This window comes from Mauremys reevesii, linkage group 13, assembly GCF_016161935.1.
Source record: "Mauremys reevesii isolate NIE-2019 linkage group 13, ASM1616193v1, whole genome shotgun sequence".
NCBI classification, from domain to species: domain Eukaryota; kingdom Metazoa; phylum Chordata; order Testudines; family Geoemydidae; genus Mauremys; species Mauremys reevesii.
This window is the reverse complement of record NC_052635.1, coordinates 6,561,002-6,585,085: the sequence shown is the minus strand read 5'-3', so window position 1 is coordinate 6,585,085 and position 24,084 is coordinate 6,561,002. Positions and strand designations below refer to the sequence as shown.

The 24,084-nt window shown below is 49.2% G+C and overlaps 2 protein-coding genes across 4 annotated transcripts in view; one reads left to right on the top strand and one right to left on the bottom strand.

Moving 5' to 3' along the window:
* Positions 1-24,084, top strand: part of LOC120380378 — a 55,870-nt gene that overhangs the window by 16,907 nt on the left and 14,879 nt on the right. The gene's annotated exons all lie outside the window — the stretch shown is intronic.
* On the bottom strand, positions 1,706-5,788 carry LOC120380374 (rano class II histocompatibility antigen, A beta chain-like). 3 transcript variants are annotated; one of them, XM_039498070.1, is made up of 6 exons: positions 5,288-5,788; positions 4,326-4,601; positions 3,745-4,014; positions 3,364-3,651; positions 2,700-2,804; positions 1,706-2,294 (listed from the first exon to the last, which is right to left on the bottom strand). In XM_039498070.1, exons 1-6 carry the CDS (start codon positions 5,358-5,360, stop codon positions 2,167-2,169), a joined length of 1,140 nt encoding a protein of 379 aa, XP_039354004.1. In that variant the 5' UTR covers positions 5,361-5,788; the 3' UTR covers positions 1,706-2,166. The 3 variants fall into 3 exon arrangements, with proteins under 3 accessions (XP_039354004.1, XP_039354005.1, XP_039354006.1); XM_039498071.1 differs by having other exon boundaries at positions 4,326-4,575; positions 5,288-5,374; XM_039498072.1 differs by having other exon boundaries at positions 4,326-4,560; positions 5,288-5,367.

The window sequence follows — 24,084 nt, the reverse complement described above, 5'->3', positions numbered from 1 at the left end:
AATATGGAGTGGAAGGCACCACAGTTGAAATCATCTTTGTTCCTCTTTAATATTCAAGTAATTAATTAAGGCAGTTCTCGTGTCATGAGACATGGTTCCTTTTTGGAATGTTTCAGTGAAGACCTTTCTACTGGTAAGTAGCAAACTGGCAGACACAAAAATAGAAGAGCCTCATGCTGGGGTGTGGGGTCAGGGGGAAAGCCTGCAATTCAGGGCATGGCCCAGCAATAAGGTAAGGGGGGGGACCTGCTATAACACGCCCCCAAAGCTGAAAACGTAACAGAAAACTGATCGGCAAGCTACTTCTCTCCAGCACCCAGACACATAGTTCCCTAGGGGATCCAAACCCCAACTAAATCCGTTTTGCTCTGTATAAAGCTTCAATTGTTTGCCCTCTATATCACTGATAGAGAGATATGTACAGCTGTTTGCTCCCTCAGGTATCAATCACTTACTCTGGGTTTATTAATAAACTAAAGTGATTTTATTAAGTATAAAAAGTAGGATTTAAGTTTCAAGTAATAAAAGATTTAAGTTTCAAGTAATAACAGAACAAAGTGAGTCACCAAGCAAAATAAAGGAAAAACATGCAAGTCTAAGCCCAATACATTAAGAAACTGATTGCAGGTAATATCTCACCCTCAGAGATGTTCCAATAAGCTTCTTTCACAGACTAGACTCCTTCCTAGTCGGGGTGCAATCCTTTCCCCTCGTACAGTCCTTGTTAGTTCCAGCAGACATCTCAGGTGGTAAGCAGGGGTTTTCTATTGACTGGCAGCCCCCTTTCTCCTGTTTCACTCCCTTTTATAACTTTGGCACAAGGGGGGGATTTTTTGTCTGTGCTTGGTCCCCACCACCGCCTCATCAATGGAAAAGTACAAGGACTAAGCTGAATTCCAGTATCATGTGACATGGTCACATGTCACTGTAAGACATGGGGGAGAGGGATAGCTCAGTGGTTTGAGCATTGGCCTGCTAAACCCAGGATTGGGAATTCAGTCCTTGAGGGGGCCCTTTAGGGATCTGGGGCAAAAATCTGTCTGGGGATTGGTCCTGCTTTGAGCAGGGGGTTGGACTAGATGACCTCCTGAGGTCCCTTCCAACCCTGATATTCTGTGATTCTAAGACCCCATTCTTCCTGAGTTGTTAGAGATCTTATTCCTTCACTCTCCCTGGCCCTTCTCACATGAACAGAGAGCAACAATACCTGAAGTCCAAAGGTGCAAACAATTCAATGTTTATTGGGGTGAACTTCCAGCAAGCTTAAATCCAAGTTCCTTTTCCTTATTTTCAAATCCCAACTTACTTCCTGTTTGCCCCTAATTTATATAGTAATATTCTCAGCTATACCTTAACCAATCATTCTACTAAAATTTACCTAACCAATTCTAATGTATTGTAACATGATTAGCTAACCAATTATATCTCACCACCTTAATTAGTTTACACCCAGCAAAATTAATTATACAGCAGACAGAAACAATCACAGAACCGGACAGAGACCATGCCAATAAACATACAAAACAATACAGAAGTGAGGATTTCACAACTACATCTATACAGACATAAGGGTTCTCCAGATGTGTCTATTGATAAGTGAGTTCTTGCCAGACAGAAAACTATCAAACTAAGTTTTCTTTTACATGTTTTAGGCTCTTCCCTTTCTCTGGAGGTGATAGATTGAATCACATTCCTAACAGCCCCAGATTGCCTTATTTTAATATGACTAGTTTGGAATGTGAGGATGTGACCATACATTTCACAGTTTATGGCTGCTTAGCTGAAGAACCAGGCCTCAGACTGTCACAGTAAGAGAAGACCATTACATAGCAGTGATACAAGTGTATATCTTATTTTCCTAACTCCCTATATAGAAATAATACATGCAAACAAATAGAATGAACACATTTAGTAGATTACAAGCTTCCTAAGGCCACAATACAAGGTACCATTTGCATAAAGCATATTCCATTTACATCACATTCACATTCATAACCATATTTCTATAAAACATATGTAGTGCAACATCACACTCCCCACCCTCTACTTCAGGGATTTTGGCTTTATTCATTACCCCCCCACCCCCTGCACCTCCCCTTTGCCAGGGATGGGCCATGTGGCTCCAGTCTGTGGTGACGGCCATTGCACAGCCGGCTCTGTGTCTGGTCACTCAGTGACATCTGGGAGAGAAAGTGCTGTGGACGAGGAGCCTCCTGCTGGCTTAGCAGTGGCTGGAGCAGAGTCGACAGTCTCTGGCTGTGTCTGTGCCGGGTGATACGGCCCCTTCTGGGCCCCTGCAGGGGAAGCCCAAGCAACAATTGACTCATCTGGAGACCCTGCTTCCTGGGAACGAGTGTGTGTGTGTGTGTGTGTGTGTGTGTGTGTGTGTGTGTGTGTGTGTGTGTGTGTGTGTGTGTGTGTGTGTGGACAATGGTGACCACAGCTGGGAGGCAGCTTCCCACAGCCACTCCCCCTTTATCCAGCCAGGGTTCAGCACGGAGCCCCTGGGATCTGATGCTAAGCAGGGCCAGGCTAGCTTGGTACTTGGCTGGGAGACCAAGTGCTGCAGAGTAGGGGTTCAGCAGGGGGCGCCCTCCCCCAGCAGTCAGTGCTGACCCCAGTACCCCAGTGTGGCCCTAGGGAACTCTGTGCTGCAGGGCACGAGCTGTGCTGCAGGGAAGTGGGGGGGCATCACTCACCTGGCCTCCTCCTCAGGTACCAGCCAAGGGCCCCGATTCCCAGCAGCGCAAGGATGCAGCCAGCAACAATCACCAAGACACCAAGCTGGTTTGTGGCCTGGGAATCTGGAAATGTCCCGAGACAAACTGAGCCATGGTGCCCCAAAGCCCTTTTGCCTCTCACTTCCCCTGGGTCCTGCCCCTGCACCTGCCTGATATCTCTGGGCTAGTGCCTCCATTCCCCGGTTGAACTGGCCCTCCCAGCCACCCATCCCCCATGTGTCTGCCCTGCATCTAGACAGCCCCTTCTCTGCCTTCCCCTCCCAGCCTGTGAGCCTCCATCTCTCATTGCCCCTCCCTTCTGTGACCCACTAGAACCCTTCTCTTCATCACCTCATTATTTGTCAGCTGCCCTAAAACCCACTGTGCTTTCCCCTCACCTCTGAACCCCCCATTGTGCTCCTCTGCCTGCCCCTCCCCTTTGAACCCCCCAAAACACTTCTCTACCTACCCCTAGTACCTCTCTCTGCCTACCCATATCCTGGTACCCCACAAAACGGTCCCTCTGCATTTCCCATCTCCCTCTTCCCCCACCCCTTGTTTCCATCTCCTCCTTCAGTAGGAGTGGCCCCATTCCTAGCTTCTCCCTACTGCTCCCCCTGTTCTGCCCCCTCACAGTACTCACCCCAAGTCACCCTCAGAGGGGAATCCCCCAGGCTGCTGTGCTTCACCACACACACATGCTCTGCAGGGCTGACCCCCTCCTGCCCCAGCTCGATGGACACCTGGATCTGGAAGGTGGGGTCTCCATTTGGTCGGATCCCGCTGGTCAGCTGCTCCCCGAGGGCAACCTGGTCCCCCCGCTCCCAGGTCACCTCGATGTCACGGGGATAGAACCCCGTCACGTGGCAGATGAGGCGCCGCTGCCGGTCCTGGGTCTCTGGGACGAAAGCCACGTGCACTGAGGGCTGGGCTGGAGGGAGGCCGAGGAAGGGATGTTAGTCACAGGGAATGGGATAGCAGGGGACTGCAGGTCAAGACTGAGAGGCACTGGCAGAGCTGTCACCTGTCTTTTGAGTGGTGAATGGCACAGACCTCTCCATCCAGAATCTGCATTGCTTCAGTGGGAAGTGGTTCAGCACAGCAGAAGTCTCCCCTTCGCGGTTCCAGCGCTCTGCCACTCGCCAGGCTGCCGGGTGCACTGAGAACCAGCGGTTCTGGTCGGTCTGATGCTGCAGCATGTCCTCCCCATTGAGGGAATATCTGGTGACAGCTCGGACAGCACCAGTGGCATTGTCCAGCTCACAGGTCTTTAGGACTTGCATGTAGTAGGGCTCTGGGGGAAGAATGACTTTGTGAGCAATTGAGCATGGAGCTGCCACCAGGGGACAGCATTGGGGAGAAATGTTCCCATGCACAGAACTCAGGATTCCTGACTCCCAGCACTCCCCACCCTGCAATCCACCAGGCCCCACTCCTCTCCCAGAGCTGGTAAAAGAACTGAGAAGTCCTGGATCCCAGCCTCCCTCCCTGACTCTAACCACTACGTATCAGGAAAGTCACTCCCTCTTGTGTCCCCTCCCTCAGCTCCCTCCCACCTCCTTTGAGTTGCCCAACTATTCCTAGTTCTGAGGGATGGGAACTCACCCGCCTTTGGGGAGCTGGCGTTCATCTCCCGCACCAGGCCCTGGTACTCGGTCTCCACCCAGGAGTCCCAGGCCAGGCACCCAGCCGTGCGTGCATTCCAGAACTGCTGGCTTTCCTGGTTCCCTGGGCTGTACCCATTGCGGGGAACTCGCCTGCGTGTGTTGCTGTCATAGACTGAGAACACCAAATCATTCACCCTCATCACTTGCAGTCGCTTGGGCAGACCAGAGGCCGCCTGTGGGGAGATGAGCTGGAGATAGGAGATATGGTGAACCCCTGTAGGAAGGAGAGAGACCGGGATGGGAATGGGACCTAGGCATGTAAGACACCAACCCAAGGGGACCCTGCAGCACCCAGCCCTGGGAGAAAATGACTGGGATGGGAAATGGGACTGAGGTTGGACTTGCAGAATGCTGATGTTTTGTTTAACTTGTTTATGTCAAACAACATGCCAGATGTACCCATGAATCCATTGCTCGAGTTGTGCTGTCTGTCATATTTGATAGCATTCTGACTGTTCACGGGAATGAATGATCGGGGGCGATAGCTCGGTGGTTTGAGCATTGGCCTCCTAAATCCAGGGTTGTGAGTTCAATCCTTGAGGGGGCCATTTGGGGAAATGGGGTAAAAATCTGGGGATTAGTCCTGCTTTGAGCAGGGGGTTGAAGTAGATACCTCCTGAGGTCCCTTCCAACCCTGATATTCTATGATTCTATGAACAGGCAGGGCCGGCTCTAGCAATTTTGCCGCCCTAAGCACGGCGGCACGCCGCGGGGGGCACTCTGCCGCTCGCCGGTCCCGCGGCTCCGGTGGACCTCCCACAGGTGTCCCTGCGGGAGGTCCACCGGAGCCGCCTGCCGCCCTCCTGGCAACCGGCAGAGCGCCCCCCGCGGCATGCCGCCCCAAGCACGCGCTTGGCGTGCTGGTGCCTGGAGCCGGCCCTGTGAACAGGGATCACTTACCAGCCATGGTGATGGAGCAGAGAGACAGGAGCCAGAAGGAGACCAAGGCAGGTTTGGGCCAAGGAGCCATCATCCTGGAGGGGGTAGGACTGCAGCTCTACAGGGTGGTGTCTGGGGCCAGGACCCAGAGAGCTGGAGAGGGCACGACCACCCCTCCCTATGCTGAGCTCTCTGCTGCTCTGACAGGAAACACAAGAGAGGAAATCCAAACCCACAAGATGAGCAAACTTCAAGAGAGACAAATCAACCGTCCCTTCCCCGCACTTGGTGAGTCACAGGAAGCCTCACTCTCCAACAAGACCATAAAGCTTGAATAACTCCTACTGTTTGTTCCTAGTTGTCTCTGTTATAACCCGTTTACTTTATGGGGAAGTTTTCTGTGAGCACAGCAACAGAGTGGTCAGGTGAGGTAACCCACAGCAGTTGAAATGCGGAGGGAGTATCCAGAGATAACAGACTTGTGGGTGGTGTGGCTAAGTGTAAAAGGCTGGGACGTCACGCTGTTCAGGCTGCTGGAGCTGTGCCAGCTGCTCAGTTCTTCTATTCCGGAAGCTCCCGTGTTATCAACACTGCCAACAGTCCTGTATTACAAGGGACGTCCCCCATTTAAATAGAAAATTGCCTGTCCCATACTCAATCAGTAGGGGGTGCTGATTCTCCTATATTTCAACAGCAGAGGGTCAATACACATGGGTGCATCTTTCCACACTGCTCCGGACCCTGGCCCTTCAGTGCTGGGCAGGGAAAGCAGACTGGACCATGCTCAAGCCCCTGAGTGCAGCCCCATCTGTTTGCCCTATGCAAGCTCTGTCTGGCAATGCAAGTGGATGGAACTGTGTGCCCTGGGGCTGCGCTGAAGGGCCGGGGTCGGGAAGGGGCTCTGTCTGGCTGGGGCGTCAGTAGTCGCAGAGTGTAGTCTCCCTGCTCACAGACTCTCTGCCCATGTCCCCAGCAAAGGAGAATAACTGCTGATTGGTGGCTGCTGCAGTTGCAGCCTGGGGGAGCGAGACGGGCAGGGAGCCTGGTCCTGGCAGCCAAGACCAGCATCAGTGCTGCAAAAACCAGCAAGAAACACCCCTGGTGGATGTAGGTGAGTCCTGCTTGGTATTATTAATAATAATGATAATGATATCAGGAGGAGGGGTGGGGCGGGAGTACTAAGAAAACCGTCCCTTATTTTTGAAAAACAATGTTGGCAACCCAAATAGCTCATAAAAAAAGACCATAGGCACAGTATGGTGACAAAAGCACGCGGCCAGGTGCATTGCCTTCGAGGCACAGTCCTAACACCCTGGCTCCGTGGTGACAGGTAAACTAACACACGGGTGCCCATTGACAAGGAGCGGTTCACTCAGCAGTGGGAGTCTCTGTTGTCCCCTAGGCCCCACAAAGGGATAAGGCAAAACGCCCCAATATTTATCGACTGAGACAAACAACTTACATACCACCTGACGTGTTTCATGATGTCTGCTTGTTACCTCCCCTTGTTCCTGATATCTTTGACAAAACATCCCTATACATGGTTCCATCAAACCATCTTATCTTTTACTAGATTGGGGTGTATCTGTACTAGCCTTCTGAAATGTATTTACATAAATATCTAGCATATTATTATTTTGCCAATTATATATGGTTCACAGGCGGGGCCACCCAGAAGATTCAGGGGGCCTGGGGTCTTTGGCGGCGGGGGGCCCCCACCGCCAAATTGCCGCTGAGACCCAGCACGTCTGCGGCAGGTCCCAGGGTGGAAGCACCTCCTGCTACCGAATTACTGACGAAGACCCGGAGCAAAGGAAGCTCCAGGGGCCCAGGCCCTGCGAGAGTTTTCCGGGGCCCCCAGAGCGAGTGAAGGACCCCGCTCCAGGGACCCTGAAAAACTCTTGTGGGGGCCCCTGCAGGGCCCGGAGCCTGAGGCAAATTGCCCCACTTGCCCCTCCCCCTCCCCCGGGCAGCTCTGTTCACAGCCTTTGGTTCAGGCCTCAGGCCCTGCACAAGGCCCCATGCTTCAAGTTTTCTCTCTCTTTACTATATTTGGATGTGGAGGATGTGGATGAGGGGCACAGTTATAGGGAGAAAGGTTGTGGCTGTGGATGAGGTGTGGGTTGCAAATGAGAACTGGTGGGTGGCAAGCCGTCCAATGGCTGTTTGTGAAAAATCTGTATTTTACTAGCTGATGTCGAGACAAATAAATGTGGTGCTCTCAAAGACGTGCAGCATGGAGGTTTGAAGCTGTGGGATAAGAAACCGGTGGATTCTGGCCATTTCCTGGATCACAATGTGACGTTATGCTCCATATTTTTATACAAATATGTTTATAAGAGTTGATATGATATAACTGGAATATGCTTTATGCAAAAGGTTTCTTGTAAGGTATCATTACAAATCTTATAATCTACTGAGTCTGGTCATGCTATTTGTGTGAATGTATCTTTCTTGTATCTGAAACTAGGAATATGAAATATAACTCTGAGGTCCCATTGTAGTTATGCAAAGTGTGGACCATGTGACAAAGTTCCTTCTCTACCTTGGTGGGTCCTGCGCTTATTGGCAGATTTGCTCACCTCAGTGATCTTCCCCACAGTCTGGGTCAACTTCTTCTGTGTCTGATCAGGAGTTGGGAGGTTTGGGGGGAACCCGGACCCGCCCTCTACTCCGGGTTCCAGCCCAGGGCCCTGTGGATTGCAGCTGTCTATAGTGCCTCCTGTAACAGCTGCATGACAGCTACAGCTCCCTGGGCTACTTCCCCATGGCCTCCTCCAATCACCCTTTTTATCCTCACCACAGGACTTTCCTCCTGGTGTCTGATAACGCTTGTACTCCTTAGTCCTCCAGCAGCACACCCTCTCCCTCTCAGCTCCTTGCGCCTCTTGCTCCCAGCTCCTCACACACACTTCTCTCCTCTGGCTCCTCCTCGCCTGACTGGAGTGAGCTCCTTTTTAAACCCAGGTGCCCTGATTAGCCTGCCTTGATTGGCTGCAGGTGATCTAATCAGCCTGTCTGCCTTAATTGGTTCTAGCAGGTTCCTGATTACTCTAGTGCAGCCCCTGCTCTGGTCACTCAGGGAACAGAAAACTACTCATCCAGTGAGCAGTATATTTGCTCTCTACCAGACTCCTGTACCCCACTGGTCTGGATCTGTCACAACCATTAATGGTGGATTTGAATCTTGATGGTTCCCATCAACCAGGACAATTGGTTGTATATGGCTCTGTTTACTTGTAAGACTTCTTGAATACGCGTGTGCCAGCCAGTGGGTAATGAAGTCTCCCAGGACATGTGATCATGTCACCTGAACTGGAATCCATCTTTAACCTGGTGCTTTTCCATTGAGAAGGAGGGGTGGGAACCCAGAAAGAGGCAAGGGATCCCCACCTTCTTCCAAAGCTATTAAAGGGGGTGGAACAGAACAAAGAGGGTCCCAGTCATGTGGACTCCCCGGCTTTTCACCTAAGATGCCTGCTGGAACTGACAAGGTCTGTACCAGGGAAAGGATTGGGCCCAGAATAGGAAGGAGTCTAGTATGTGAATGAAGCTTATTGGAACATCTCTGAGTGTGAGATTTACCTGCATTCAGTTTCTTAATGTATTAGGCTTAAACTTGCGTGTTCTGTTTTATTTTGCTTGGTAATTTACTTTGTTCTGTCTGTTATTACTTGGAACCACTTAAATCCTACTTTTTATATTTAATAAAATCACTTTTTACTTATTAATTAACCCAGAGTGAGTACACTGACATCTGAGGCAAGGAGTCCAGGAGAAATGCACACAAGTGGCATAGTAACCGTAGTGACTCTATGGTGACATAACTCTATGGTGACATAACCCACACTTAAACTGTAGATATGGCCTTAGGTATATGAAATGTTTGGGAGTATGACGGTACACTACGATTCATTCAGGTGTTTCGGCTCAAGGCATTGGAACTGGCCTTACTGCACCCTACAGGCTCAGGAACAAAGAGGCACAAAAAAAGATATCACTTATTTATTACAATGTCTTGACTCAAGGGTGTACAACTCATGATTTTAAAATTCTTGTGGTTGTAAATGTATCTTGGGGTTGTAGATGTGTGTTCATTATATTTGAAAGGAAAAACTATGAGTGGGTTGAACAAAGAATTAGATCGGTCCCTCAGGATAAGTAGATTGGTTATTAGCCAAGATAATCAGCGATGCAGGCCCATGCTCTGCATGTCCCTAAACTGTCCCTTGACTGCCAGATGCTGGGAGTGGACAATGGGATGGTTCAATGAGTCACTGCCTGGTCTGATCATTCCCTTAGAAGCACCTGGCATTGGCCACTGTCACAAGACAGGATACTAGATTAGGTGGACTATTGGTCTGACCACCAATATTTATACCATTGGTGGATTGACTCAAAACAAAGTTTTGACAATAGGCCAGAAATTCAGTCAGAGTGGAAGTCAGATGATCCAACAGAATAAAAACATCTGCTCTAAAGATGAGAAGAAAAAATTAGAAGAAAAAAATCAGGGAATCCCAGCAGCAGATAAGACAACTTGGGAAACTGCTCAGAGACTCTATGCAATCAGAAACAGTGATAAGAGATTCTTTTGTTTCTGAGGGGCTATCACACCCCCACCCCTCCCACCTCCCAGCACAGCAAGTTTGAGTGCTTTAAAGCGCTAGTGTGGACAGGCTTGTCTCCCAGTGCTCAGAGCTAATCCCCTCATTGAGATGGATTACCAGGAGCACAGCACTTTGAAATTTGTAGTGTAGACATAGCCTCAGTAGGTTAGACCAGATGTCCCAATTTTGGGGTCTTTATCTTATATAGACTCCTATTACCCCCCCACCCCGTCCCATTTTTTCACATTTGCTGCCTGGTCACCCTAGTTAGACCAGACAAAGAGGAGCTGCATTGATGGGCCAGAGCCTTTAAGAACCCAGCCCTGGGAAGCCCCTGCTGAGAGAGCTGCTGTCTGTGAGAGGGGAAATAAAAAAGCCCCTTTGCCCGCCACCATTTTTGCAAACACTGGTGTCTCAGTCACACTGGGGTGACTGCTACCCCCTCTGCCCCTGACTGTGCTGGGTTTTGCCCTTGGTCATCCTCTGCCAGCGCCTCAACCCGAACTTAACGCCTGCTCCTCCCCCCCAGCCCTGATTTTGCCCTTTAGCCCCTCTCCTAACCCTGCCTCCAGCTGCCTGACCCCCCGACCAGTCAATTTCCACCCTGTACTCAGACCCTGATCACCCCTCTGCTCCGATTTGCCCACTTTGCCCCTTTTTAACTCCTGTCAAAAGCAGTCAGCAGAGTCCTACGGGTATAAGGTCAGAGGGGAAGGGCAGTGGCTTCAGCAGATGTACTGAGCATGCTCAGTACGCCATAAGTAGCACATTTCTACGGGAGCAGTATCCTTCTTTACACCATGTTTAGCAACCCTCCGTTTTGCAACTAGGTGCAGTTTCCACCACGCAACCTGACCATCTGGGCTACTGCTCAGGACTTGCTACTGCCTGGTCCATGAGGTTGAGAATCAGGAGGGATCAGGGCCGCCCAGAGGATTCAAGGGGCCTGGGGAAAAACCAATTCTGGGGGCCCCTTCCATAAAAAAAAGTTGCAATACTATATTCTCATGGGAGCCCCTGTGGGGCCTGGGGCAAATTGCCCCACTTGTCCCCTCCTCCCCCCCCATCAGGCAGCCCTGGGAGGGATGGGGGTTTTTGGACAAAAACGCTCACGATCTGCTTCCTCCTTTCCCACCTGGTCCAGGGGTTGCAAATCAGGAGGGATGGGGGTTTTTGGTCAAAAACACTCACGATCTGCTTCCTCCTGGCTAATGTGACAAATTGATCTATTGGATGATTGATGCATAAATCAGGAGGGATGGGGTTTGTGGTTGAAAACACTCACGATTTGCTTCCTCCTTGCACTGCCTGGTCTAGGGGTTGTGAATCAGGAGGGATGGGGGTTTTGGTTGAAAACACGCATGATTTGCTTCCTCCTGGCTAATGTGACAAATTGATCTATTGGATTATTGAGGTGTGCTGTTTCACTTGTTTGTGTGTGAATACATGAAAAGGGAGGTAAGGTTTGGGGGTACAGAGCACGCCCCTGAACCCAAGGTGATACCAGAGTGGCCCCTTTGATTTTTTTCACTGGTTTCCACCTTGCTTATTTCCAATGACTTGGCTGCCCATGCACCTGCCACTGGTCCAGGGATGGTTGCGAATCAGGAGGGATGGGGTTTTTGGTCGAAAACACTCATGATTTGCTTCCTCCTTGCTGCTTTTATAATTTGCATTATACACATGGACACAAATACAGAGAATAATTTTTTTTCAAATAAAAAACATTTATTATTATAATCTGGTATATAAATAAAAAAAATTATTTTGGTTGCATTATGTTTCAAACTAGAGGCATTGAAAATATATATATATAAAAGAAGTGAACTATGCACATTTTTTGCAGTTGTACTCTTTCTTCTCATCAGTCAGGTAGTCTTGATTGGTTCCTTCTGTAATGCAGGGCATATGTGCCCACCTCTTGCAAGAATCATACTGGACCTCTGATAAGTAACAATTGAGAAAATGAAATCACAGAAGTTATAATGTTACACATACTTTGCATTCACTCATGCTATTCCTTCCACATGTCAGCATTACCTCACAGAGTGGACAGGGGGCTGCAGACAGGGGAGTTTGAGAGGGAGTTTGACAGAGGGAGGCTTACAAGGGTTAGGAAGACCCGCAACACCTGTGCCAGCACTGCTTCTGTCTCCTCCACCTGTGCCTGTAGCCAGACAGAGCACCTGAGCATGGATGCTTCTACCCAGATTCTGGTGTGTTTTTTCAGGGACTGTAACTTGCAATTTCCACTTACTGATATCCAGGCTGGGGGCAGGGGGCATCCAATGTGAAAGGTGCCTGCTTGTGGAATCTCTCAGGCAGCAGGTGGGAGAGCTACAGGAGGAGGTGGCTAGGCTGAGGAGCATCTGAATCCACGAGCAATTCCTGGACAGTGTCCATGTGGAGACAGCTGAGGTAGCTGTCCCAGTACACAGGACTGCTGACACACCACTGGTAGAGGAGGAGATGGCTCACAGTGGACGCTGGCAGCTGGTTACTTCTGGCAGCAGGCAGTGCTCCACCCCTGCTCTGAACCCTCCCACCATGGTAATAGGTAACCATTATGCTCTTCTTGATACAGGAGAGAAGGAATCACCCCCTACAGTAAAGGAGGAGAAGCCTCATACCCCTAAGGCTGGCAGGTCTGCTGCCACCACTGCGAATAGGAAACGTAGGGTATCGGTGGTCGGAGACTCTCTCCTGAGGGGGACGGAGGCGCCCATCTGTTGCCCTGACATTTCATCTCGGGAGGTATGCTGCCTGCCGGGGGCACGTATCCAAAATGTTACAGAGGCATTGTCGAGGATTATCCAGCCCTCTGACTACTACCCCATACTACTCATCCATGTGGGCACAAATGATACTGCGAGGTGTGACACTGAGTGTATCAACAGTGACTACAGGGCTCTGAGAGTACGGGTGAAGGAGTTTGGAGCACAGGTGGTATTCTCGTCGATTCTTCCTGTCAAAGATAGGGACCCGGGCAGAGACAGATGCATCATGGAGGTGAATGCCTGGCTGCAAAGATGGCTTCCTCGGCCACAGGATGCTATTCCAGGAAGGACTGCTAGGCAGAGATGGCGTTCACCTTTCGAAAGACCCTATTTGCACACAGACTGGCTAACCTAGTGAGGAGGGCTTTAAACTAGGTTCGACGGGGCCAGGTGAGCAAAGCCCACAGGTAAGTGGGGAGCATGGAGACCTGGGAGATAGGTCAGAAATAGGAGGGAGCATGGGCTATAATGGCAGAGAGAAAGGAGGGTCAGGGCAAAACTGGAAGGCAAGTGTTGCATCGCAGGCGTATATGAACAAAGCTCAACAACCAGTGTGATTGGCAGCAAAGTCATTTATTTCTCTCCAGCATGCTCTTATATACAATTAAGGCCAAGCAATCAAGCAATTGCTAATTGGTTAATAAGGTACACACAGGCACAACTGTAACTTCATTGGGTAATTGCCATTCTGTCCCACTTTCTAATTTATTATCCTGTTTACTGCCTACCAGCAGATAAGAAGTAGCCTCAACCTTGAAACTTGCATGTCAGTTTCTCACACTCTCATGCACAACAATCCCACAGGCAAGATCAAACCAGTATCTTAGATGCCTATATACAAATGCGAGAAGTATGGGTAATAAGCAGGAAGTGCTAATAAATAACTGGAAGTGCTAATAAATAAATACAACTATGACATTGTTGGCATCACTGAAACTTGGTGGGATAATACATATGATTGGAATGTTGGTATGGATGGGTACAGCTTGCTCAGGAAGGATAGATGGGGGAAAAGGGAGGAGATGTTGCCTTATATATTAAAAATGTACACACTTGGACTGAGGTGGAGATGGACATATGAGACGGAAGTGTTGCGAGTCTCTGGGTTAGGCTAAAAGGGGTAAAAAACAAGGGTGATGTCATGCTAGGAGTCTACTACAGACCACCTAACCAGGTGGAAGAGGTGTATGAGGCTTTTTTTAAACAACTAACAAAATCATCCAAAGCCCAAGATTTGGTGGTGATGGGGGACTTCAACTATCCAGATATATGTAGGGAAAATAACATCGCGGGGCACAGACCATCCAATAAGTTCTTGGACTGCATTGCAGACAACTTTTTATTTCAGAAGGTTGAAAAAGCTACTGGGGGGAAGCTGTTCTAGATTTGATTTTAACAAATAGGGAGGGACTCATTGAGAATTTGAAAGTGGAAGGCAGCTTGGGTGAAAGTGATCATGAAATCATAGAGTTTGCAATTCTAAGGAAGGGTAGAAGGGAATACAGCAAAATAGAGACAATGGATTTCAGGAAGGTGGATTTTGGCAAGCTCAGTGAGCTGATAGGTAACGTCCCATGGGAATCAAGACTGAGGGGAAAAACAACTGAGGAGAGTTGGCAATTTTTCAAAGGGACACTATTAAGGGCCCAAAAGCAAGCTATTCTGCTGGGTAGGAAAGATAGAAAATGTGGCAAAAGATCGGCTTGGCTTAACCACGAGATCTTGCATGATCTGAAAAATAAAAAGGAGTCATATAAAAAATGGAAACAAGGACAGATGACAAAGGATGAATATAGGCAAACAACACAGGAATGCAGGGGCAAGATTAAAAAGGCAAAGGCACAAAATGAGATCAAACTAGCTACGGGAATAAAGGGAAACAAGAAGACTTTTTAACAATACATTAGAAGCAAGAGGACAGGGTAGGCCCACTCCTCAGTGAGGAGGGAGAAACAGTAACAGGAAACTTAGAAATGGCAGAGATGCTTAATGACTTCTTCATTTCGGTCTTCACCGAGAAGTCTGAACGAATGCCTAACATAGTGAATGCTAATGGGAAGGGGGTAGGTTTAGATGATAAAATAAAAAAAGAACAAGTTAAAAATCACTTAGAAAAGTTAGATGCCTGCAAGTCACCAGGGCCTGATGAAATGCATCCTAGAATACTCACTGAGCTAATAGAGGAGGTATCTGAGCCTCTAGCTATTATCTTTGGAAAATCATGGGAGATGGGAGAGATTCCAGAAGACTGGAAAAGGGCAAATCTAGTGCCCATCTATAAAAAGGGAAATAAAAACAACCCAGGAAACTACAAACCAGTTAGTTTAACTTCTGTGCCAGGAAAGATAATGGAGCAAGTAATTAAGGAAAGCATCTGCAAACACTTGGAAGGTGGTAAGGTGATAGGGAATAGCCAGCATGGATTTGTAAAGAACAAATCGTGTCAAACCAATCTGATAGCTTTCTTTGATAGGATAATGAGCCTTGTGGATAAGGGAGAAGTGGTGGATGTGGTATACCTAGACTTTTGTAAGGCATTTGATACAGTCTCACATGATATTCTTATCGATAAACTAGGCAAATACAATTTAGATGGGGCTACTATAAGGTGGGTGCATAACTGGCTGGATAACCGTACTCAGAGAGTAGTTATTAATGGTTCCCAATCCTGCTGGAAAGGTATAACAAGTGGGGTTCCGCAGGGGTCTGTTTTGGGACTAGTTCTGTTCAATATCTTCATCAACGACTTAGATATTGGCATAGAAAGTACGCTTATTACGTTTGCAGATGATACCAAACTGGGAGGGATTTCAACTGCTCTGGTGGGCAGGGTCATAATTCAAAATGATCTGGACAAATTGGAGAAATGGTCTGAGGTAAACAGGGTGAAGTTTAATAAAGACAAATGCAAAGTGCTCCAGTTAGAAAAGAAAAATCAGTTTCACACATACAGAATGGGAAGAGACTGTCTAGGAAGGAGGACGGCAGAAAGGGATCTAGAAGTTATAGTGGATCACAAGCTAAATATGAGTCAACAGTGAGATGCTGTTGCAAAAAAAGCAAACGTGATTCTGAGATGCATTAACAGGTATGTTGTGAGCAAGACCCGAGAAGTCATTCTTCCACTCTACTCTGCGCTGGTTAGGTCTCAACTGGAGTATTGTGTCCAGTTCTGGGCACCGCATTTCAAGAAAGATGTGGAGAAATTGGAGAGGGTCCAGAGAAGAGCAACAAGAATGATTAAAGGTGTTGAGAACATGACCTACGAAGGAAGGCTGAAAGAATTGGGTTTGTTTAGTTTGGAAAAGAGAAGACTGAGAGGCGACATGATAGCAGTTTTCAGGTATCTAAAAGGGTGTCATAAGGAGGAGGGAGAAAACTTGTTCACCTTAGCCTCTAAGGATAGAACAAGAAGCAATGGGCTTAAACTGCAGCAAGGGATGTTTAGGTTGGACATTAGGAAAAAGTTCCTAACTGTCAGGGTGGTTAAACAATGGAATAAATTGCTTAGGGAGGTTGTGGAATCTCCATCTCTGGAGATATTTAAGAATAGGTTAGATAAATGTCTATCCAGGATGGTCTAGACAGTATTTGGTCCTGCCATGACCTCTCGAGGTCCCTTCCAGTCCTAGAATCTATGAATCTATATGTCTATCAGCATGATGAAAATGTTTACGGATGTGGAATTTTTACAAGAATCATGATCCTTAGGCAGTTTATGGCATTTATTTCTCATACAATTCCATGTTTCTTACCATTGTGCAATCCTCACTTTCCTTTTCACAGTTGACAAGGTTGCAATATATGCAGTTGTCCTCCACGCTTTCTTAAAAATAAATATAGCTTTATGAAATGATGAATAGGTTACAACCAGGGCTGGCTCCAGGCACCAGCCGACCAAGCACGTGCTTGGGGCAGCACTTTGTAAGGGGCAGCCAATCTTGGGGTGGCAGGGTGGCACACGGGGGTTGTTTTTCTTTTGGTTCAGCAGGGCGGCACTCGGGGGGGGGTTGTTTTTGTTTTGATGGGGCGGATCTCAGGGGGGGTGGTTTTCTTTCGGTGGGGCGGCGCTCGGGGTGGGTGTTTTTCTCGGTGGGGCGGCGCTCGGAGGTGTGGTTTGGTTTTTGTTTTGAAGGGTCGGCGCTCAGGGGGTTGGTTTTGTTTTGGTGGGGTGGCGCTCAGGGGGGTGTTTTTGTTTTTGGTTTGATGGGGCGGAGCTCAGGGGGGTTGGTTTTGTTTCAATGGGGTGGAGCTCAGCGGGGGTTGGTTTTGTTTCGGTGGGGTGGTGCTCGGGGGGGTGTTTTTGTTTTGACGGGGCGGAGCTCAGGGGGGTTGGTTTTGTTTCAGTAGGGCGGTGCTCGGGGGGGTGTTTTTGCTTTTGTTTTGATGGGGCGGAGCTCAGGGGGGTTGGTTTTGTTTTGGTGGGGCGGCGCTCGAGGGGGTTGTTTGTTACGGCGGGGTGGCACTCTTTTTTTTTTTTTGCTTGGGGCGGCAAAAAAGTTAGAGCTGGCCCTGGTAACGACCAACACTGAAAATGCAAATCTTGATTTATTAATTAATGTCAATACTTTAATCCAGTCACTGGTTTAAACATATCTTTTTCTTTTTTGTGAGTCACATTTTCTCAAATTTTTGCTTTACTGCACCTCTGTATAAAAATACCAATTTCATTTAACTAGTCGATCAATAGCAATCATTCACCCCATTCAAATTTTTGTGTAGTTAAAGATATTATTGATTCATAGTCACCATTACAGAACCAAACCTGTGAGATATCCCACTTTAGGGGTATTAAGATAACTGTCTGCTACATGACATAATTCCACTCTTCCTGTTATCTTCACATGTGCCTAATGAGTCCACAGTACATGGTAGAAAGTAATTACTTGACTCCTTCATTAGAAGAATTGCTATATGTCTTCTAAACGCAGTATTAGCCTCTTGTGTTGTTTCTACCGGACTGATGTCTTTGTGCTGTAAATATGTTTCTGCAAACTAACAACACTGATATTTAGAATAAGAATCATAATTACCAGACGTGAAAGTGGGCCAGTCCAGCATACCAGTAAGAACCGGCCACCAGTACCGACCCGTACGCGGCTGACGTTACACTTCCGCTGTGGCAGTGCTTTATGCTTTAACGTCGCTGCCCCCTTTATCCCATTCCCCGCCCCCACATCAGCGGCCCTGCCATAGGGTCCAGCAACGCTGTTGCATGCTACTGACAGGGCCACTGACAGTGGGGGGAGCAAAAGAGGCCCTGTGTTCCAGCAATTTACAAGGGCCGGGTGCTCCTGGCCAATTCAGCAGAAGCTGTCAGGAAGGTGGAATCTGGACCCCCGGCACCACACCTTCCGCCGGACACTCCATCCCTTCTGGGGGCCACAAGCCCACCCCACACACCTTGGCAAGGATGCCGGTGCAGTGCTCACTGGTAATCTCTGGCATTTACTTTCACCCTGGATAATTTCACATACATAACAAATAGTAATGGCAATTTGGTATTCAATACCTTTAAGATGAGTAATCCGCAGTTGTGGCCATCACTTTGTCTGGGATGCTGAACAATTTTACTATTCCAATCAGATGAGGATTTGCTAGTTAATCATTTGATGAAGTTTCTGAAATTTTTAGAGAGTACATTAGCGGACTGCAGATCCCCATAGTGCAGGGTTTCTCAAACTGGGGTCGCCGCTTGTATAGTTTTATACCATCTGCTGCTGTCATGGGTGCTCCTGGCTGGCCTCGCTGAGGTCAGCCGGGGGCGCATGGACAAAAATGGGAATGACTCCCCAGGTCATTCCCTTCTTTATGTTTTGTCTAAAAATAGAGTCAGTCCTGCCTAGAATATGGGGCAAGTCTACTAGAGAACCAGAGAGCACACCCTCTCCGGGTCAGAGCCCCAGCTATCCCGCAGAAATGATGAGCTGCATGCCATTCTAGAGGGTGCCCCTGCAACAACCCCACTCATTGCTTCCCTCCTCCCACACCCATCCTGGGCTACCGTGGCACTGTCCCCCCATTTGTGTGATGAAGTAATAAAGAATGCAGGAATAAGAAATACTGACTTTTTAGTGAGATAAAATGAGGGGGAGGCAGCCTCCCATTGCTATGATAGTCCAGGCAGTACAGAATCTTCATTAGACATGAAAGGGGAGGGGGAGAGGAGCTCAGCCTCCAGCTGCTATGATGAGGACGGTTACCAAGCCTATTGCACCGTCTGCCGAGAATAACCGGGAGTCATTCCCATTTTTCCCAGGCGCCCCTGGCCGACCTCACCGAGGCCAGCCAGGAGCACTCACGGGATGATGAGGATGGTTTTCAAGCCTTTTGTACTGTCTGCCAACAGGTAAGGAAGGGGAGGGGATGCTGCTGTTCAGCGCCGCAGCACCACGTCTACCAGCAGCATCCAGTAGACATAGGGTGACATTGAAAAAAGGCGAGAAACTATTTTTTCCCCTTTTCTTTCACGGGAAGGGGGGGGAACGGGGTAAATTGACGACATACACCCTGAACCACCCGGGACAATGTTTTTGACCCTTCAGGCATTGGGAGCTCAGCCAAGAATGCAAATGCTTTTCAGAGATTGCGGGGACTGTGGGATAGCTGGAGTCCTCAGTACCCCCTGCCTCCCTCCATGAGCATCCATTTGATTCTTTGGCTTTCCGTTATGCTTCTCACGCAGCACTGTGTTGAGTCCCTGCTGTGGCCTCTGTCTATCATAGTCTGGAGATTTTTTCAAATGCTTTGGCATTTCGTCTTCTGGAATGGAGCTCTGATAGAACAGATTTGTCTCCCCATATAGCGATCAGATCCAGTATCTCCCGTACAGTCCGTGCTGGACTTGTTTTTGGATTTGGGACTGCATGGCCACCCGTGCTGATCAGTGCTCCATGCTGGGCAAAAAGGAAATGAAATTCAAAAGTTCCCAAGGCTTTTCCTGTCTACCTGGCCAGAGCATCTGCAGCTGTTTGCTTTCCCCAATTCACAGAAACCCAGAGGACAGTACAGCCCTGAACCAATCAGTCCCCCTTACTCACCATTTTGGGGCTCCCGTGGGTTATGTGCACTCTCTTTGGAATGGGATAATTATGCTATTGTGAAGACTGTTAATGTGACCTGCTTCAATGCGGGGGAACTACCCTGTCTGGTATAAACAATGCTGCCTCTGTTAAGTGTTGCATTTTGCCTTTATAGATGCAACCGTGAGATCTTGGCTGCCCGTGTTATCACTGGCTGAGAGACTACAAAACCTCCGGAAGAGGCCGCGAAAAAGCAAAGAAGACATGCTGCAAGAAGTGATGCACCAATCTCTCACAGAGAATCAAAAAGCACAGGAGTGGAAGGAGAGGGAAAGTAGGATCCGCAAGGAAAATGCAGCACAAAGGAAGCAATGCACGGAGCGGCTGATAAACATCCTGGAGCGCCAAGCAGACTCTATCCAGGCACTCATAGCCATGCAGGCAGAGCACTACTGCCCCCGCTGCCCTTGTCCCAAAGCTCTTTCCCTTGTGCCCCCATGTCAGCTCCAAACCCCCTTCCCCAGCAGCCGGGTTCTTACCACCACCAGCTGCCTCCAACACCTGTACGTTCACCAACCAGCTCTGAGAACTACGACCCTTACCCTCTGCACTCAACCCCCATCACCATGCAGTATAGCCATCCTGCAGTGCAGCAGTCATTGCACAGCACTCCAGACAGGATATATGCAAACCTGTGATTGTACAGTTCCCCACCCCACCCCCTTGCCCTTTCAGATTCCAAAAACGTTGTGTGTCTTTCAATAAATTGATTTTCTTTTCAATAAATGAATGTTTGGCTTTGAAACAGTCTTTATTATTGCAGAAAGTTAAAGATACCTTAGCCCAGGAAAGAAACAGGCATTGCAAATCAGCTTAGGAAACACAGATTCCTACTAACATTGTAACCACTGCACTTCACTCCCGTGCAAGGCACCAAACATTACTGTTAGTTTTCAGCCTCAAATTTCTCCCTCAAGGCATCCCTAATCCTTGCAGCCCTGTGCTGGACCTCTCTAGTAGCCCTGCTATCTGGCTGTGCAAATTCAGCCTCCAGGCATTGAACCTCGGAGGTCCATGCCTGACTGAATCTTTCACCCTTCCCTTCGCAAATATTATGGAGGGTACAGCACGCGGATATAACCACGGGGATGCTGCTTTCCCCCAAATCCAGCTTCCCATACAGAGATTGCCAGTGCCCTTTTAAACGGCCAAAAGCACACTCCACAGTCATTCGGCACCGGCTCAGCCTGTAGTTGAACTGGTCCTTGCTGCTGTCAAGGATCCCTGTGTACGGTTTCATGAGCCAGGCATTAACGGGTAAGTGGGGTCTCCAAGGATCACAATGGGCATTTCGATGTCCCCTACTGTGATCTTCCGGTCTGGGAAAAAAGTCCCGGCCTGCAGCTTCCTGAACAGGCCAGTGTTCTGAAAGATGCGTGTGTCATGCACCTTTCCGGGCCAGCCTGTGTTAATGTCAATGAAACGCCCACGGTGATCCACAAGCGCCTGGAGAACCATAGAGAAATATCCCTTCCGAGTAATGTACTCGGATGCTAGGTGGGGTGCTGCCAGAATAGGAATATGCATCCCATCTATCGCCCCTCCACAGTTAGGGAAACCCATTTGTGCAAAGCCATCCACAATGTCCTGCACGTTCCCCAGAGTCACGGTTCTTCTTAGCAGGATGCGATTAATGGCCCTGCAAACTTGCATCAACACGTTTCCAACGGTCGACTTTCCCACTCCAAACTGGTTCCTGACCGATCAGTAGCTGTCTGGTGTTTCCAGCTTCCAGATTGCAATAGCCACCCGCTTCTCCACTGGCAGGGCAGCTCTCAATCTCGTGTCCTTGCGCCGCAGGGAGTGGGCGAGCTCAGCACATAGTCCCATGAAAGCGGCTTTTCTCATCCGAAAGTTCTGCAGCCACTGCTCGTCATCCCAGACTTCCATGACGATGTGATCCCACCACTCAGTGCTTGTTTCCCGAACCCAAAAGCGGCATTCCACGGTGCTGAGCATGTCTGGGAATGCCACAATGTCATACGCATTACGCGACTCGCTATCATCGTCAGACTCCTCACTGTCACTTTGGATCTTAAGGAATAGCTCAATTGCCAAACGTGATGTGCTGGCGAGACTCGTCAGCATATTCCTCAGCAGTTCGGGCTCCATTTCCTGCAGACCGAAATGGAACACAGAATCGCACTGCACAGAAAACGTTGAAAGATGCAAGATGGCGCCAAACATGGATGGAAAAACAGGGATTGCTGGGATGTGAAGCGATGCATCACGGGGCGTTGGGACAGGAACCAGAATGACCCGCACCCTCTGCCCCCTTCCCACAACCCACGGCGCCAGAATGGGAAGAGGTGCTCTGTGGGATAGCTGCCCATAATGCATAGAATCATAGAATCATAGAATCTCAGGGTTGGAAGGGACCTCAGGAGGTATCTAGTCCAACCCCCTGCTCAAAGCAGGACCAACCCCAACTAAATCATCCCAGCCAGGGCTTTGTCAAGCCTGACCTTAAAAACCTCTAAGGAAGGAGATTCCACTACCTCCCTAGGTAACCCATTCCAGTGCTTCACCACCCTACTAGTGAAAAAGTTTTTCCTAATGTCCAACCTAAACCTCCCCCTCTGCAACTTGAGACCATTACTCCTTGTTCTGTCATCTGGTACCACTGAGAACAGTCTAGATCCATCCTCTTTGGAACCCCCTTTCAGGTAGTTGAAAGCAGCTATAAATCCCCCCTCATTCTTCTCTTCTGCAGACTAAACAATCCCAGTTCCCTCAGCCTCTCCTCATAAGTCATGTGCTCCAGCCCCCTAATCATTTGTGTTGCCCTCCACTGAACTCTCTCCAATTTATCCACATCCTTCTTGTAGTGTGGGGCCCAAAACTGGACACAGTACTCCAGATGAGGCCTCACCAGTGCTGAGTAGAGGGAAATGATCACATCCCTCGATCTGCTGGAAATGCCCCTACTTATACAACCCAAAATGCCATTAGCCTTCTTGTCAACAAGGGCACACTGTTGACTCATATTCAGCTTTTCGTCCACCGTAACCCCTAGGTCCTTTTCTGCAGAACTGCTGCCCAGCCATTCGGTCCCTAGTCTGTAGCAGTGCATGGGATTCTTCCATCATAAATGCAGGACTCTGCACTTGTCCTTGTTGAACCTCATCATATTTCTTTTGGCCCAATCCTCTAATTTGTCTAGGTACCTCTGTATCCTATCCCTACCCTCCAGCGTATCAACCACTCCTCCCAGTTTAGTGTCATCTGCAAACTTGCTAAGGGTGCAGTCCACACCATCCTCCAGATCGTTAATGAAGATATTGAACAAAACCGGCCCCAGCACCGACCCTTGGGGCACCCCACTTGATACCGGCTGCCAACTAGACATGGAACCATTGATCACTACCCGTTGAGCCCGACCATCTAGCCAGTTTTCTATCCACCTTACCGTCCATCCAGCCCATACTTCTTTAACTTGCTGGCAAGAATACTGTGGGAGACTGTATCAAAAGCTTTGCTAAAGTCCAGAAATAGCACATCCACTGCTTTCCCCTCATCCACAGAGCCGGTTATCTCATCATAGAAGGCAATTAGGTTAGTCAGGCATGACTTGCCCTTGGTGAATCCATGCTGACTGTTCCTGATCACTTTCCCCTCCTTTAAGTGGTTCAGGATTGATTCCTTGAGGACCTGTTCCATGATTTTTCCAGGGACTGAGGTGGCCACACTGCAGCGCTTTCCCTACACAGCTGTACAAAGACAGCTTTAACTCCCAGCACTACACACCTGCAAGTGTAGCCAAACTCTCAAATGCAAAGCTGCTCAGCCTGGCAGACACAGTCACCTCCCATCAGGGCCAGCTACTGTGGCTGGGGGTTAGGGTGTGGGAGAGCAGGTCTCTAGTGGGTCTGGGGGGGGGTGCTGGGCAGTGGGGGTGGGGAGATCTGTGTGTGTTGGGGGCTGTGCAGTGGGGAGATCTGTGTGTGTCGGAGCACTGGGAAGTGTGGGGTCTACATGGGGTGCTGTGCAGTTGTGGCAGGGGGGCACTGGGCAGTGAGGGGATCTGTGGGGGGGGGTTCTGAGTGGGCGGGGGAGTGGACTGGGAGGGCACTGGGCATGGGGGTTTGTGGGGGTCTCTGGTTGATGCGGCACTGGGCGTAGGGAGACGGAGGGGTGCCGGGCAGGGGGTTTGTGGGGGTCTCTGGGTGGTGCGGCACTGGGCGGAGGGAGTCAGAGGGGTGCTGGGCAGGGGGTTTGTGGGGGTCTCTGGGTGGTGTGGCGCTGGGCATAGGGAGTCAGAGGGGTGCTGGCAGGGGGTTTGTGGGGGTCTCTGGGTGGTGCGGCACTGGGCGTAGGGAGTCAGAGGGGTGCTGGGCAGGAGGGTAGCA